Source organism: Balaenoptera physalus (genome assembly GCF_965194825.1).
Source record: "Balaenoptera physalus genome assembly, chromosome: 8".
Taxonomy (NCBI): domain Eukaryota; kingdom Metazoa; phylum Chordata; class Mammalia; order Artiodactyla; family Balaenopteridae; genus Balaenoptera; species Balaenoptera physalus.
In genome coordinates, this window is record NC_138887.1 from 118,621,620 (window position 1) to 118,637,960 (window position 16,341).

The 16,341-nt window shown below is 60.8% G+C and overlaps 3 protein-coding genes across 12 annotated transcripts in view; 1 reads left to right on the forward strand and 2 right to left on the reverse strand.

Moving 5' to 3' along the window:
- Nucleotides 1-149: 149 nt before the first annotated feature.
- On the reverse strand, nucleotides 150-4,475 carry FASTK (Fas activated serine/threonine kinase). 4 transcript variants are annotated; one of them, XM_082471476.1, is made up of 10 exons: nucleotides 4,284-4,475; nucleotides 3,065-3,487; nucleotides 2,393-2,572; nucleotides 2,134-2,273; nucleotides 1,429-1,642; nucleotides 1,174-1,327; nucleotides 856-947; nucleotides 649-763; nucleotides 457-571; nucleotides 150-364 (listed from the first exon to the last, which is right to left on the reverse strand). In XM_082471476.1, the coding sequence occupies exons 1-10, from the start codon at nucleotides 4,363-4,365 to the stop codon at nucleotides 257-259; spliced, it is 1,623 nt and encodes a 540-aa protein (XP_082327602.1). In that variant the 5' UTR covers nucleotides 4,366-4,475; the 3' UTR covers nucleotides 150-256. The 4 variants fall into 4 exon arrangements, with proteins under 4 accessions (XP_082327602.1, XP_082327601.1, XP_082327604.1 ...); XM_082471475.1 differs by having other exon boundaries at nucleotides 1,168-1,327; XM_082471478.1 differs by having other exon boundaries at nucleotides 1,168-1,327; nucleotides 3,065-3,547; nucleotides 4,278-4,475.
- Nucleotides 4,476-4,723: 248 nt separating this feature from the next.
- On the reverse strand, nucleotides 4,724-7,279 carry TMUB1 (transmembrane and ubiquitin like domain containing 1). Of its 3 annotated transcripts, XM_082471494.1 has the most exons (4): nucleotides 7,140-7,231; nucleotides 6,594-6,682; nucleotides 5,822-6,240; nucleotides 4,753-5,522 (listed from the first exon to the last, which is right to left on the reverse strand). In XM_082471494.1, the coding sequence occupies exons 3-4, from the start codon at nucleotides 6,208-6,210 to the stop codon at nucleotides 5,183-5,185; spliced, it is 729 nt and encodes a 242-aa protein (XP_082327620.1). In that variant the 5' UTR covers nucleotides 6,211-6,240; nucleotides 6,594-6,682; nucleotides 7,140-7,231; the 3' UTR covers nucleotides 4,753-5,182. The 3 variants fall into 3 exon arrangements, with proteins under 3 accessions (XP_082327621.1, XP_082327620.1, XP_082327619.1); XM_082471495.1 differs by lacking the exon at nucleotides 6,594-6,682 and having other exon boundaries at nucleotides 4,724-5,522; nucleotides 7,140-7,279; XM_082471493.1 differs by lacking the exon at nucleotides 7,140-7,231 and having other exon boundaries at nucleotides 6,594-6,849.
- Nucleotides 7,280-10,257: 2,978 nt separating this feature from the next.
- Nucleotides 10,258-16,341, forward strand: part of AGAP3 (ArfGAP with GTPase domain, ankyrin repeat and PH domain 3) — a 59,055-nt gene continuing 52,971 nt past the window's right edge. For all 5 annotated transcript variants that reach the window (XM_082471460.1, XM_082471461.1, XM_082471462.1 and 2 more), the window contains exon 1: nucleotides 10,258-10,586. In XM_082471460.1, the coding sequence (XP_082327586.1) occupies nucleotides 10,259-10,586 (328 nt within the window). In that variant the 5' untranslated portion in view covers nucleotide 10,258. The remainder of the gene's footprint in view (nucleotides 10,587-16,341) is intronic.

Sequence of the window (16,341 nt, forward strand, 5' to 3'; positions counted from 1 at the left end):
CCCGGCCTTCTGTGTGTGTGTGTGTGTGTGTGTGTGTGTGTCTATGTGTGTGTGTGTCTGTGTGTGTGTCTGTGTGTGTGTGTCAGCCAGGTATGAATGGAAGAGAGGTGGCGGAATCCAGCCCACTCTGTCCCAGAAACGAGATGTGCAACGGGGAAGGAAAGGGACTTTAATGACAAATCAAAGCAGAAGGAGCCAAAGTGCAAACTGTCCACCCCCCAATGGGGGGGGGCATCCTGAACCCGTGTGCACGCCGTCACCCCCCTTCAGGCCCCCAGCGGAGGCCCAGGGCCTGGAGCTTCTGCCTCAGGTAGCTCTTGAGCTGGGGCAGGCCTCTCTGTGACTCCAGTTCCTCGAAGGGTAGCTGCAGGGGGAGAGGGTAGCAGGTTACCCCAGGGCCTGGCCGGCCAGGGGAGGGGTACTAGCTGAGTGTGTGGGCGTGGGGAGGGCTCTCACCGGCAGGAGCTGGTAGCCCATCAGGCCCAGATGCCGCTCCCGCAGGGCCCGTGAGCCCAGCAGCACTCTGCCATCCCGGCAGAAATGCCAGCGTTCCCGCAGCATCAGTACCACCCTGGAGGAGAAGTAAGTGACTGGCTCAGAGTCGCCATCTACGAAGGCAGGCGAGGCTCTCCCACCCTCTTCCCTTACCTTTGGGCAGGGTCGCGGGTTGTGTAGGGACAGGACCGGGGAGGATACGGTAGGAAGGGGTCCTGGGTTCTCACGGGGAGCACAGCACCAGAGCTGCTGACACAGAGCAGGAAGTCTGCAGGGCATGGAGAGAAAGAGCCGCTGGCCTTCAGCGGAGGCTCCGTGTCCTGGCGAGCCTGGCGAGCCGCTGGCCCACCCGGAGCTCACCTGTGCAGTAGCCTGGAGGCACGGTCAGGTCCTGCCGATACTTCTCCTCCCCCAGCAGCTGGCGCAGCCCCTCAGCTACTATATCCTTGTGACTGAGGGGGAGAGGAACACCGGCATCAGGAAAGCCCCCAAGACACTCGTTCTAGCTCCCTCCCGCCTAGTTCCACGCCCTGCCCCGGGGTAATGCCTTTGCTGCTCCGCTCTTTCTGACTGCCTAGGGCGCAGCAGCGCACGTACACGGTCCCCCGGGTTTGCCTACCCCGTGCTGCTTGCGGGCCGCTCCCCTCCCCTCCCCAAAGCTGCCCCATCCACCTGTACTTGCAACGGGCACGGTCGGTGATGAGTGGCTGGGGGAAGATGGGCACTTGTTGCCTTCGGGGAAGGCGGGGACCCCGATATCCTGGGAGCTCCAGCTCCACGGCCGTGTCTAGCAGGGAGAGGTAGCGCCGCACAATCAGGGCGTGAGGGGTGCCTGCAGGAAAGCAGGACAAGGCTGACTGGGTTGCAGACCCCCACCCTGCTTCCCCTGCCCACCGGCTCCCCGGGACCCAGCCAGCCCTCCAGTCTGCGCACCACTGATGTGGCTGATGAAACCTGGGGAAAAAACAAAGTGCAGGGCTCGGAAGGGCAGGCACCGCAGCTGGCACAGTGACATCAAGATGTTGACAGTTGCCAGGGGGGCCACCCCTGCTTCCCGAGCCAGGATCCTCTCAAGGCAGGGCATAAACTGCTGTTCCAGAGGCAGGTAGTTCAGTCGCCCAAAGGGCAGGACCAGCTTCTGTACCACCTGTGGGGCAAGAGCAGCCCATCACCCAGCGTGAAATGGCTCTCCAGTACTCTTTCCAAGCTGAACCTCAGGGAGGCTTGGCCTGCAAGCTTACAGCATCACCATAAAGGCAGAACAGTCCCTCTACATACACACCAGCAGCGCAACAGCGTAAGCACTGCTTGAGCTCCACGTGATTAGTCTTCAAACAAGCAGAGGAGACGTGGCTGTGGGTTCCATCCCTGAAGACTTAGCAGAGTGGGATCAACCAAGCTAAGACAGGGGCTAAGAGTGGAGAAGTGCAGACAACCAGGCATACACGCTGGGGAGCTGGACAAGCCAGCGAGGGTGTGAGCAAAGGTGGAACCCCACGGGAAAGAGCAGAGAGCCTAACTGGGTTGTCTGCTGCAGACAGAAGCAGCCAATCAAGCTGGATGGGGGTCAGGCCCGCCAGGGTGTCTGAGGATGGGATGAGTAGGAGAGGAGCGTGGGAAGGTGGGAGGTAATCCCACCTTGCTGTTGAGCTGGGCTTCCTGGGCCACCAGGAAGTGGGCAATGGCTTCCAGAAGCTGGGGCTCCCGCAACCGGTGGCGGGCCAAGTGCTGGGCCAGGAGCACCATCACGTGGGGCGTCAGATCCTCTGGCCTGGCCTCTGCGAAGAACAGCCCGTCACGCCGGACCCTCAGGCCAGCCCTCAACTAGACGCCACCAGACTCCACCTGCCTCCGCCTCAGCTCCCCTCCCCCCGCGAACCTTAACCCCCTCCAGCACCTGCCAGGCTGCGGATCAGGTGCTGCTGTGGATGCCGCTGGACACGGGGGCAGCTCAGAGCAGCTTCCAACCTTAGCCCGCCACGAAGGACAGGCTGCAGAGGGCGAGGCGGCTTCGGAGGGAGGCGGAACCTTTGCTCCTGCTCCAGGGCACACACCAGGGGCCCATCTGATGGGAAGCCTGAGAAGGAGAGGGTCAGAGGAGGCAGTCCCAGCAACAGGGAGTTGCTCTGCTGTGCTCTGCTCCAGTCCTGGAGTTTAGTTAATGAATTCCCAATCCTTCTCATCTGTTTTCTGGGCTGGAAGGTTTGCTACAGAGCACGTGGAAACACTAGGGAAATGTGAGATACCACGTGAACTAAGGTATCAGAACAGTCTGTGGGGAAGGCCTTATACAAAGGCGGCAAGTGAGTTCTCATCTCTTGCCAGTGGTAACAAATTGCAGGGGCTTCCTAGAGCGCTGTATTAGAAGGGACCTGGGGTGGCACCCTAGCTAAGCTGCAACACCTGCTGCTTGACTCGTGATGTCTGCCATGGATGCAGCAGCAAGTGTGGCAGCGTATGTGCCGTTCCTGGCAAGCCCGAGAGGTGGGTTCTGTCAGCGATCTCGGGTCCTCTGCTGTTTCTCTATTCTTCCGTTAACGCCCACCCACCCCCCAGACACCATCCTCACCAAGTAAGACTGCAAGGTGCAGACACACGTGGATGGTGTGAATGTCAAAGGAGGGGCAGTTTCGGATGATGAGCTGACTCAAGTCCTGCAGTGTGGCCTGCTCCACAGGAGGGGGTCGTGGCTGAGACCCCAAGAGCTGGCCCAGGCGACGGAGTGCCACAGGGTAGTGGTGGGCGCGCACCTTGGTGGGGTTCTGGCCCAGCCAGCGCAGCAGCTCCCCAGGGCTCCTCGCCTGTTCCAGAAGCCGCTGCAACCCCTGCACAGGGCCTGCATGGGGGGCTCCTCCAGGAGGCCGGTCTCCCCATTTGCTGGGCCCCAGACAGTAGGGCTGTACTGGTGAGAGCAGCAGCAGGCCAGACAGCCGAGCACTGGAGGCCTGGGCAGAGAGCAGGACTCGAAGCATGGAGTTGGGTGATGGAGACCCTGAGGGGTGGCCCAGAAAAGGGGGTGAGGTATTCTCCAATGGTGAGAAAGACCAGCTATCTACTCCTCACCTCGCTCCCCATCCGGTGGAGCCTGGGGTCAGAGCAACCCTGACTCACGTTCACCCTTCTTTGTGACTGCTCTGCTCCTCTTCCCAACCCACCCCTCTCTGCCTTCTTCCATCCTTTGAAACAGCAATCGTAATCCTTCAGTGTGCTCAGCGTAGGGATATTTACAAAGCAATTCCACATGCATTATCGCCTCTCGTCCTCCTTACAGGCCTATGAGGAGGGAGGCAGGGCTGGCATTACCTCGATTTCACAGGTGGAGAAACCAAGGCCCCGAGAGGCGAGGGGGTTACGTTAAGCCCGAGGTCACGAATCTGGTTAGTGGTCGCGCCCAGCCTGGAGCCCAGCTCGCCGCGACGATACGCCCTCCCGACCACCTCCCCCTCCCGCAGGAGGCGGCGGCGGCACGGAGGGTGGAGCGCGGGCTCCGCAGCCGGACGGTCCTGGCTTCCATGCTGGGTGCTCCCACTTACCAGCTGCGTGACCTTGGACAAGTGGCTTCGTCTCTCTGCCCAAGCCTCCTCGCCCGTGAAACGAGAACGCAGGGCCCACCTTGGAGGGCGCCCGTGGAGCCCGAGGGCGCAGCTTTGCCAGGGCGCGGAGTCGGCGGTGTCAGGGCCCCCCCCCAACGCCCACCCGGCCCGGGGATGCCAGGAGACCGTGGGCACGGTCGCCAACACCAACTCCCGCCGCCCTCCCGCGGCCCGCCCCGCAGGCACCACCCCTACATGGCTCCCCAGGCCCCGCGCAGATCGCTCCCTCAGTCGGTCTCGGGGCCCGGGGGCCGAGCTCCCCCCGCGGCCTCCTCATCGGGGGGCCACCGAGTCCGCCATCTTCCCAGCAGCCCCCGGATCGCCGCCCAGACGCCAACCGCGGCACAGTCCTCGGCCAGCAAAGACGTGGCTCCCGTCAGTCCCCGCGCGCCCCGCCCCCTGCTTCCGGGAAGCTGCGCGCGCGGCGATGGGGCGGGGCCGGGGCGGGGCCGGGGCGGGGCCAAAGGGCTAGCGGCTGAGGCTGGGATGAAAAGGTGTCGGGGAGTCAGCGGCCGGGCTGGGCAGGTTGGGCAGAGCGAAGTGCCCGGTCGGCGCCCTTCATGCCTTCTCTCCCAGCGGGCAAGAGCTCCCCGGCCCCCGGGCCCACACACGCAGACACACACCAAGGGTGAAAACTTCACAGTTATTTAATCTGCACATGTTCCAGAGAACCCCCTCCACCCCTCCCAGCTCCCCTTCTCCAGCCCCTCACAGTCTTTGAGTCCCTAAATCAGCCCAAGGAGCTGTCAGGGACTAGAGGTGGCTGGATTCTCAGGCAGAACACTAAGAAGGGCCCAGGGGCGTGGCCCGGCTCTGCCCAGGGCCAAGGCAGCGACAGCAGCTGTCTGACCCGGAGGAGCCGACTGTTAGTGGGTGCTGAGGGCCAGCTGCCCCGGGGGGCGGCCCAGAGCCGTGGAGGTCACAAGGAGGGGCCTCCGCTGGCCCCTGGAGTGCTCTGCGGCGCAGGGCTGGGCTCCAGGGTAGTGGGAAGAGGCAGGTCGGAGAGGCAGGCCTGGGCAGACAGCAACTCCCACCGTGTCGTGGGGAGCAAGGTCCGGAGGGGCCAGCAACACTGCCAAGAGCCCGTGGAGGCACTACGGGCGGTACATGGCAAAGGCCAGGAGGCTGAGGAGCAGGGTGAAGCCGGCCAGCCCCAGAGTGGCGGTCAGGGGAAAGAAGGGCCGGTACTGGATCTGGCAGTACCAGAGCAGCAGCAGCAGCAGCAGCAGCAGGCTGCCTACTGCCAGCCCGGAGGGGCCTGGCTCTGACCCCGGCGGGCACGGTGGCTGTGAGGGACCCACCCGAGTGGACACGTGGCAGTGGAGAACACAGTTGGGAGGGAGGCGAAGGCTGCCCAGGGTCTGGGTGTCGTCTCCTAACAGTTGCCCTTGGTAGATGAGTCGCACGTGCTGTTCCCGGCCAGGAAATTGGGTCCTGAGGAGAGAGGGACCTGGGTAATAGAGCAGGTCTCAGAGGCAATCCTGGCCCCTTGCCCGGAATAACTCTCCCACCCTCACCTCTGTCCTCCACCTACCACCCAAGTCAGGGCCTCCAAGGTGGCCCCTACTGCTTCAGGGGAACAATACGGTGTGTGATTTGGGGGCCTCAGTTCCCTCATCTATAAACGGAGGGATAAGTCTCAGATATTGATATCCTCAGTGGCCCTTCTAGGTCTGTGATCATTCCCACCCCGCTCTTTAGCACTTTATTCCTGTCCTCTCTTCCCGGCTTACCTTTTCAGGGAGCCAATGGTGTCATGGGGCCAGGCCCTGGCCACCTGCTCTGAATCGTTGAGGAATTTCAGCCGAAGTACTAGGGGCTCCTGGGGGGAGTCTGGAGGTGGCGGTGTTGCTGGGAGCCCCACGCCAGGTTCTGGCTGTGCAGCCTGACCTCTGTGTCTCAGGCTGGGGGTCTCAGCTCCTGGGGCCTCCCCCCTGATGCTGTCGGTGACCGCCATGGCTTCGCTGGGCTGTGTCGGTGTTGGGGTCCCTGACGGCTGGGGCAGTGGATCAGCAGCCTCGGCAGTGTGTGTTGAGACCCAGGCGAGAGCCAGCACCAGAAGGCAGGCAAGCACCGCGAAAAGGATGGTCACCTCATCACCCACCCCTTCGATCAGGGCCATGGCACCTGCCTTGCCCGCTGCGCTACCGAGCTGGAGAGGCACAAAGAACCCATGAGGGGCTGGCTCACCCGCCAAGAACCCTCTGAACTTCGGGGGGGCTCCTGACTCCACCCCACCACAACTCTCCCACAGTCCTCATACCTCTGCCCGCATACCCGAGCCCCACCGTGGGACACGGACCGCTCTGACACCCAGTTACCCCAAACTTGCCCCACGTACCCCTTCCCATCACCAAATCCCAAGTCCTAATTTTTTGTAACCTGAGATCAGGTCTTCAACCAGCTGCCCAATTCACCCAAACCCTATTCCGAGGTCAGGGCCTTGAACTTCTAAGCAACTCTCCCCTAAATTCAACCTCCACCAAACTTCACCCCAAAGCTTACCTATTCTTTCAGTCTAGGTCATCCCAAAGTTCATCTACTCCTTCGTCTACTTCACCCAAAGCTTATCTACTCTTTCGTCGCTAAAGTTTCTCCAAGGGGGAAGAAAAAGGTCTCTCCACACACACATACACACACACCGCCCGGTTACCATTTACCCAAACCCCGACCCGCGGCACGGGACCGCTTCCCAAGGCTTCCCCACGCCAAACGTCAAACTGAGCCCTTTAGCAAACTGGAACCTCCGAGAGTTGCCACCCCCCACCCAACTCGGCCCCTCTTGGTGCCCTCAAACCCCACCCCGAGGCGGCCCGACCCCGCGCCTCCTCTGGAAGCCTCTCCAAACTCAGCCTGCTGCAAGACCCCAGATCTCGGCCGGGAATCCGAGACTTCGCCCTCCCCACCCTGATCCTCTATCACCCCTCCCATCTTCCCGCCCCCCACACCCACCCCCGAGGGGCGGGAGGGCGAGGGCGATCCCGGGGCGGGGCGAGCGGGGGCCAGCTGAGGTGGCGGCGGGGTGGGTACGGTCAAGGCGCAGGGACTCACCGCCTGGCTCCATAGCGGACCCTTGGGTACTTCCGGGCGGGAGGTGGCGAGGTCGCAGACACCTGAAGGCACCCCCGCCTTCCCCGCTGCCACTGCCGCTACCGCTGCGCCGCCGCCGCAGCCCGGAGCATTGTGGGTCTTGTAGTCCGGCGCGGTGAGCAGTCCCCGCCCTCCGCCCTGCGGACCCACGTGCGGGGCTCGGCTGCCTGGTCTCAGTGCCCGCAAATCGCTGAGGGGCTGGTGGGGGCGTGTTTGGGGGTTGTGCTAGCCCGCAGAGGTTTGGGCGGCAGCAGCATCCTCCCCCTTCCCCTCGGGCAGCGAGGGCATGTATCACTCCAGAAACCAACGTCAGCTGGAGCGTGTCAGAGCACCGGTGTTTCGAGATGCAGCCTTTGGGGAGCTCAGGTGGTCCCTACCCCGGCCTACTCTTACGTCAGAGTGGACGCCGGAAGGCATCCTGGACCCTCCAAATTGACTCTTCAGCCCAGAGCCCAGTATCCATGGGCTGCCCCACCAGGCTGGCTGAGGATATCCATCTTAAGGAATGGCCACCGCGGCTTGGGCTGCCTTATTTACCTGGTCCCCTTCTCCGCTTTGCCCCTGTAAGACTGTGCAAGAAGCATGGACTTTGGAACCTGGCACAAATGCTGATCCCTTATCCCGTGCTTATCAGCTATATGACCTTGTGTGCGTTATTGAATCTCTTTGAACCTAAATTTCTTCGTTCTTAAAACATACCTCGTAAGACAATTGTAAGGAAAAAATTAGGTGTTTTATTAAACAAGTGTGAAAACTATGTAGGGGATCTGTCACACAGTAGATATTTGTTCACTTGGTATTAGAACACTTCCTCCACCCAAATCTGGGCTCAGAAATTAGGTCCTTAGACTATTGCTGTACAGGGAACGTTGAGCCTCAGCCTGGCCCGGGCCAGTTAATTTCCATGGGTTTTCCCTCCTTCCTCTGGGCTCCTATAGCCACAGAGAGGCACAGAGATCTTACATCCTAGATTGTATAGACCAGTCTTGATTAAAAGTAATGCACCCTAGTGTTCTGATAGCAAATGCTTACTTGTGGGAGCAAGCACTCCAAATGTTGCCTTGGGACAGTCAGTTTAGATTTATAAGATACAGAACTAACTTATTTCCAGTTCCTTCCTTCCCACTTATTCATTTATTCTAGAAATGTTTTTAAAATGTATACTATGTGCTGGGCACTGGGTGAGATGCTGGGAGTACAGTGAATCAGACTCTATCCCTGCCCTCATGTGGCTCATATACTAATAAAGGAGACAAGTAGCCCACCAGTGCTAAAACAGGTATGTGCTGGCTGCCGGGGCAACATTTTTGAGGGACTCTTTACCCTCAACAGCTCTACTGGGAGGTACCTGGTGCAACTTCTTGCTGTCAATTCTAATTAAGCTTCTAAAAGATATGTTAGATATTGCTCTTAGATTTACAGAACATAGGGTAGGTGATTTGTTCAACTACTATATTTTGCAGATGAAGCCCAGAGAGGGTGCAAGACATTCTTAAGGTCAAGCAGGTAGGTAGAACCCACATCTCTCAGGAGCTTGGGAGGCCCCCGGCGTTGATTAGCTCGCACCAGCTTCTTTGGAAGGTACAAGAAACTTAGGAATGGTGACTGGGTTGGTACTGGGGTAGAGTTGTGTAGGTAGCTGAATGGTGGGCAACTTTTTGCTGGGAAAAGACCCAGCTTGGCCTGGGGAGTGGAAGGATATGTAAAAAGGATGACTGTGCCAGAGGACATCGGGCTGGCAGGCTGATTGGCTGGGACCAGTGCTCTGCAAATGCCACCTCTTACGGGGTTTAGGAAAGTTGGGGGGGGGGGTGGCTAGCAGAACTGCAAACAGCTTTAGCAATGGGGATGCAGAGGAACTAGGACGTTGAGGGAACTCCCTGGCCCCAGGAGTGGACAGGAACACAGTATAGACAAGGCAGAGAGGACAAAGAAAATTGAGACAGTCATGTGGACTCCGGTGAGTGTCTTGAATGGGGTGAGTGGGAAAGAAGGCATAATATTTGATTCCTTTCTCTTCTTCCTTCCCCCTTTCAGTGGGGTCCAGCTGTATTCACTGGTCCTCTCCCAGTCCGGCAGTGGGCGTCTTTTAGGAGAGGCTGGAAGATAAGAGTGGGGACGTTGTTGTTTAAAGTGCCATTTCCAAGGGCCCCGCAGATGAAGCTCTCCTCAGGAAGAACTGGAAATAGAATCCGGGAATCCAGATTTCCAGCCTATGTGCTGCAGCCGGCAATGGAGAGTCCAGGCAGGGCCTGAGAGAGAACCCTGGGTCGGCGTGGTCTCTAGGGTTGACCTCAGGGCCCTGGGACAGGGGAGCCTGTGCCGCACTGAAGGCAGGGCGATGTAAGAGAGGCGCAACTGGGCCTGGCCTGGCAACCCTCCTCGGCCAATCAGCCGCGTTCATCAGTACCCTCGGGCGCAGGGCACTGTGCGGGCACTGCCCAGAGATCGGACACCCCACCCAAACCAGCGCAAGGAGGCGAAAGCGACAGCCGGGGCCGGGAGGGGGGCAGGGCAGCTGTCCTCTCGAAGCGAGTGGCCCTCGCGGCGGGTGTAGGTGGGGGCTGGAGAAGAGGAGGAAGGGCCGAAGCTGGGTGGGAGGGGCCCGGCCGCTGGGGCTGGAGCGCGCGGCTCGGGGGTGGAGGCTGCAGAGCCAGCGAGCGAGCGAGGGGCGGGGGCGCTGGGGCCCGCGCGCAGGAGGGGCGGGGGCGGGGGCGGCGGGGAGGGGGGCTCGGGCTGCGTGTGCCGGAGCCGGCGGGGGCGGCGGTGCGTGCGCATGACGCGGGGGGAGGGCCCGGGCCGCGCGCTCCCGGTCCCGTTGTTGTTGCCGCTGGAGGCTGCTCCCAGGCAGCGGGATCGCGGCGCCGGGAAGCGCCCGGCAGCGGTGGCCACAGTGTGCGCGACGGCGCCTCCCGGCCTCGGCCCCCGGCCCCCGGCCCCATGCACTAGCCCCGCGCCGCCGGCTCCGTAGTCCCGGCCCCGCCAGCCCCGCGAGCCCGCCCGCCCGCCGCCGCCGCCGCCGCCGCCGCGCCGCCCAGGGACCCGGCCGGGCCCGCCTCGGGCCCCGCGGCTCCGGAGCCATGAACTTCCAGGCGGGCGGGGGGCAGAGCCCGCAGCAGCAGCCGAGCCTGGCGGCGCCGGGGGGCGGCGGCGGCGGCGGCGGCGCGGGGGGCGGCGGTCAGTTCGGCGGCGCAGGGCCGGGGGCCGGGGGCGGCGGCGGCCCCTCGCAGCAGCTGGCCGGCGGGCCTCCCCAGCAGTTCGCGCTCTCCAACTCGGCGGCCATCCGGGCCGAGATCCAGCGCTTCGAGTCCGTGCATCCCAATATCTACGCCATCTACGACCTGATCGAGCGCATCGAGGACCTGGCGCTGCAGAACCAGATCCGGGAGCACGTCATTTCCATCGAGGGTGAGCTGAGCCGGGGGCTGTGGGAACTGGGGCGCGGTGGCCTCTTCGGCGCTGGCCGGGGGCTTTGCTGGCCCGTTCCGGCCACGCTCTCGCCGTTGGGGGTCCTCTCGCGCCTGAGGTCGGGGCCACGCGGTTTGCTGATCGCTGGCGCTGCATAGCCGGCGGCCAGGCTTCGCCATTTCTCGTCCGGGGACACTTTGGGGCTGGGGGCAGGTCCCGTGCCAGGGGACAGGTTTTCTGATCTTAATGCTCCAGGGCGTGAGGGTGGTGTCGCTCCGGGGACGGGTGCGCTCGGAGCCGCAGAGGTTCCGGGGTCCAGGGGCCAGGTCTGGTCAGGCATGGCCGGGGAGGGTGGGCGCGGCGGAGGGCCTCGGCGGGCCGGGAGGTGGGGCCGCTGCCGGAGAGGCGTCTCAGCCGCTGTCCCGGCCCTGCCCGCGGTGGAGCGGTGGATCGGAGCCTCCCGTTAGTGGATGGCAGCATTCCCGGGCCCAGCGCCCGCGGGCCCCGGAGGGTGGCGCTCGCCGAGGCTCGCTCTGCCGACGCACACCCTCCACGCTGCCGCGGCCCGGCGGGCGCGGGCCAGGCCTGGCGCGGGGCTTGGGCGCCGGGGCCGCGTGGGAAGCCCCGGCCGGGCCAGTGGCGCCTTCGCTGGGTCCCCCGCGCGCCGGACACCCGCCGCCGCTCTCCAGGGAGCAGCTCGAGAGGCGGGCTCGGGGCTGGTGGGCGCTGACCGACCTCCAGGGACACAGCGCCAGGCGTCGGGGACTAGAACGCCGGGCCACTGAGCTGCCCAGCGCTCCTTTCTCTAGGCTCTCGGGCCCTGGACCTCGGCTACTGAGGGGCAGAGGAAGTGGGTGCACGCCGCTGGCAGATGTACCACGACCCCGGGTGTGGTGGGGACGGGCAGCACCGGCAGGCACCCCAGCGGCGTGGTGACCTTTGAACGCATGTGGGGCAGATGGGCCTGGTCCTGGGCCATCTGCTTCCTCCTCCGGCTCCATTTGCAGGGGGACGCCCACCAGCAGGTGGTGGGTTCGGAAATGCAGGCAGAGTGCAAGGCCTTTCGCTGATGACTTGGAGTTGTGGGCAGGGCCCTGTCCAGTACTTGGGCCTCACAGTTAGGGCCGCACTCCCATCTTTCTCTCATTGTGTGCGGCTCTTGGGGGGGGTCCTTCACCTGAACACCCCGTTTCTGCTTTCAGAGGTCCCCATGGCTGAGGAAGGCATAGTTGGTCTTTTGGGGGTAGGGGACCCCATTTAGAGCTGGGATCCTGCTCTTGTAGCATTCCCGTCTGCCTTCTTTCTGTCCTTTTCCCAGCTCTCTCGCATCGCATCTCTTTCCTCTCAAGGCTGAGTTCACTGTGAACTAATTAGGTGACAGAAAAAAACTCATTAGCATGGATCTGAGTAAATGGCCTGAATCATCGGTGTGGCTGGGGACCAGGAGATGGTATTTGTGTGAGCCAGGGGCCCCAAAGAGAGGAGATGACCAATATTTTCTCCTAGATCTGAAGGGGTTGGGGGGGGGGTGAGAAATGCCATTCCCTGCAGCTTCCCTGTTTCCCCGGAGGAAGTAAGTTCCTGATCAGCACCAAGATGCCTCCCCCACCCCTCACAGCCCCTTTTGGAGGGGGTGGGACAGCCCCAGGAGGGGTGAAGAATGGCGTCCAGAGCAGGGAGAGGCAGGACTGGGCTGGATTCCACATCTGACTCCGGCTTCCTTAACAGTACCCCCGCCCCCCCGAGCTCAGGAGGTCTCTGGCCCGGCATCTTCCGTGATGTGAAGGCCGGAGTTCCTGGGACACACTTGGGTTTTCACCCCCATCTTGAATTCAACATGATAGGCGGAATTTCCCCTCTTAGAGCCCTCCCCCGTGACCAACTTCCCCATTGCGGTTTGGAAGTACCCCACATTCCGTCTGCTTAGCCTGGAAGCTTGGTATCACGATTGCGGATCCTGGGACCCAATGTTTCATTGTCACCAGGGCCCAGCTGCTCCTCACACATCCGTTCCCAGCTCTCCTGGTCCCTACTTCCCTGCTCTTTCTTGGCAAGGCCTCCCACCTCTTTCTTCCTTCTCCCCTTTTTTTTCCCAGCCTCTCTCTTGGAACCCATCTTTATTACCCACCGCACCCTTGCTTTCCCACTCCTGTCGCCCCAGCTTTTCTGCTGTAGGCAGGCATCAAAAAAAAAAAAAAACACCCCAGAAAACTCCTTCTCCAATTTCTGCCGTATATCCTTCCTCTCCCCATCTGCCAAACCATATTGCCGCTGTCCTGCAAAGCAGCGTCGGCACCTTCTTTCTCAGTGGAGGGAGGGCAGCAGCTTCTCTGGCGGGCGTTTCCCTGCTCGCTCTCTGAGCCTGACCGAGGCCCCTGCCAGGGCCCAGCGGACCTGGGGCGAGACTGTTATATAAACACGTTCATCGCCTGGGAGGCTGATCCTGTGTTTACTAGGGGTGAGCCTCTTAGGGGGAAGGGATGACATTTTTCCTAGTGTGTAAGAAGCCTCACTCAGTAATACTTTAGTGAAGGGTGCATTTGAGCCCTGAAGGTGACTGCGGAGATGCGGTCAGGATGCGTTTGGGACTGAGGAAGCGTGGTGGCACCTTGCCCTCCTGTATTCTCTCTGCTTCTCTCAGCCCCTCTCACCCCGTGGCCAGGGCAGGAAGAAGCAGAGGAACTTTGAGCTTTCCTGTGTTTCAGGACAGGATCTGGAGGGAGGGAGTTCCTTTTCCCACCAAAGGCCAAGGAAAGAGAAAACCTGTCCACCCTTCGTTCTTAAGGAACAGCGGAATGTCACCAGTAGCTGGGACGGAGGGATAGACAGGCCACTGCGTGCGGAGCCTTTGAGCCACTCTCACCTCCTTGGTGGGGACACCGAGACTCAGAGAAGCGAGGGACCTGCAGGGAGGGGCGCTCCCGGGGCTTGCTCGGGTGTCCTGGCTGTGTCCTAGAAAGAGGACACGAAGGAACCAGGCCTTGCTCCAGATGGGCGACAGTCTGGGCACGCGGAACACAGGGATGCTGGGCCAGTGAGCCGGAAGCCAGGATGAGGTATTGGGAGAAGCAGCCCTTGGCGTCCCAGCAGGTGGCCTGGAAAGGCAGGCTTGTCCCTGAGTAGATGTGAACCTGGGGAGGTCTGCCCGAGGGGAGGCCCGCATTGAGGGCCTGGAAGCGGACTGTGGCCCCGGGAGGCTACTGCTGTGGCAGGAACCCGGCTTTGTCAACTGGGTGACTTGTTCCCGTGGCCCTTGGTTTTCCCCCAGGGGTTTTTAAGCAGTGAAATTCCTTGGACGGGCCAGCGCCCCAGCTGGCCTGTTCCGCCCTCACTCACAGAGGCACGGTCTGCCTGCCTCTGTGGGCTCCGGGTTTGGTAACATTCTGAAAGGACTCAGGTGAAAAGAGGTGCGGGTTTTCCTGTCTGGTTCAAAATTAGGCTAAAGAGAGAAGGGGGTCCGGAGCTGTGGGCGGGGCGGTCAGAGGGCGCAGCCTCAACATCTACATCCTTCCCTGCAGGCCTGCCCAGGGCTCTAGAGTTTGTCCCCTGTTTTGTCTGTGTGCTGTGGCTAGATCCCAGCAACAGCGCTCTGAGGCAGAGAGAAGAATTGTGTACGTTTCGGAGACAGAGAAGCCCTCTCCTGAGCTGATTCCCTTCTGCCTGCTCCTCGGGGTGGGCATTCCCTAACCTGCTGGTAATCCTCACCTGTGGGACTTGCTCAAGTACGCATTTCTGAGGCTCCCTCCAAGGGATTTGATTCTGTGGGTTTGGGATGGGGGCCCAGGGATCTGCGTTTGTAACTTCCCCGGCCCATTCTGGTAATTAGCTGGTTTGGGGAATGAGTGCCTGGTGGGGGACTGGTTATTTAGGACTTTGCACAAAAGAGCTCTAGGAATTCTGAAAAAGAGGCTATCGGTGTGGGTGCCAGTGGCCTGGGAAATACGCATTTGTTCCAGATACATTTATTTAGCTCCTACTGTGTGGTCCAGTTGCATCTAGCACAGTGGAGAGTGGGAGGGGAGGGAAGGGGCTGAGCCAGCCCTCTGGACCCTGAAGGTGAATGGATCAGCCTGTAGGAGGTGCCAGAGGGGGAATTGGGAGTGGCAGGAATAAAGGCCGGGTTTTAAGAAAAGCAGGACGAAGATGAGAGACTAGGGAAGCCTTGTCAAGACCCCAAGCCCGCAGGAACTTGGGCAGCCTCGAGATGCAGCCTCCCCGCCCCCCATTCAGGCCTCCTTCACTGCGCTCCAGCTCTCTGCCAGGTGGAAGGCACCGTATAGATAAGACGGTCCTTGCTCCGAAACACCCTGTGGCTGGCACATAACCCTAACTTTCCTCTACCACTTATTTCTTTAACTGAATGTGCGTGCCAGGCGCAGGGTCTGAGAGATGCTCCATGCAGAGGGAACAGGTTGGCAAAGGCGGCAAGGGTCGGGGTTCAAGGAACAGCAGGCTGGTCTGCACGCCTGGAGCACTGAGTCCAGGGGAGACAGGCAGGAGGACCCCGGTTCGGGAGTTTTGAATGCTTTATCCTGTATTAATTCATTTACACCTCACCTTGTTCCAGGAGGCCATACGAGGTGACGCTTAAGCCTGCAGGAGATGGGCTGTCACGGGAGGGTCGAAGCAGGAGCCAACCGGCAGGTCGTATTTGAGAGCGGGTTGCATTTGAGAACTTACTCTCTGTGCAGTGCCCGCTGGATCAGAGGGAGCGGGGCCGCAGGGAGAGCAGGCAGGAGAGGTGGATTAATCAGCTTTTAGTGCCCACGCCGTACATTTGACTGTGAGCCCTCCCTAGCAGCTGTCAGCGGGCCTCTGGCCTCAGAACCTCAGGAGTGGAGGGGGAAGGAGGCCCTAGCCTGGGGGAGGCAGACCCGGGGGCCCTGAGAACTCCTGTGTCCCCGCTCAGCATCGCCTGAACACCCACTCAGGACCCTTTGGCTTGCCCCCATTCTCTTTTTAATAAGCAGGTAACTCGAGATTAGTTGAACCGGAGAGCATTCCTCCTGAGGCCTAGCCAACTTCCACCACGCAGGCCAGGGGTGAGGGGCAGCTAATTTTGGCGCATGGAGCTGAGCTGTAGGCTTACGGAAGCGGGAAGGGGAGGTGACTGGGATCTCCTGCTTTGAGGATGGGGACCATGGGCTGTGCAGTGTTCCACCAGTTTACATTCCTCAGCTGCCTGCTGGAGCTGGTCTCGAGGCCTCTGCAATCCTTTGCAGTCTTCTCCGGTATGCAGGTATCATCTCCATTTTGCAAATGAGATCTCCTAAGACTGAGATGGAGTCACTTCCCAAGGCCACGCAGGAGCGGCACAGCCAGGGGCTCTGCCTGGTTTTTCACCTCCAGGCCTGGTGCTCTTCCCCTCACACGGATGGGCTGACTGAGCTTTGCTGGGCCAGGCTGGACACCCAGCCAGCCCTTCTGGGTGCCGCTCAGGCAAGGTTTTGACCTCGAGTTGAACTTTTGGAAGCTTTTAGGGTATCACTTAAGGGTGACCCAGAGCTCTTCTTTCCTGCCATAGTTTTCTTCTGAGTGTCTTGAATCCCCAGCTGAATGGTGGCTCTTGGAGGGGGGCTCTGCCTTCCATGAGCAGCATGGATGTTGTGTGTGGGAGAAAGATGCTTGATCAAGAAACACTCCAAGATATTTGAACATTTAAAAAATTTAAGTATATGTTTATTTTTTTTTTTTAAATAACTCATTTTTTAAATAATTAATTAATTAATTTTTGGCTACATTGGGTCTTCGTTGC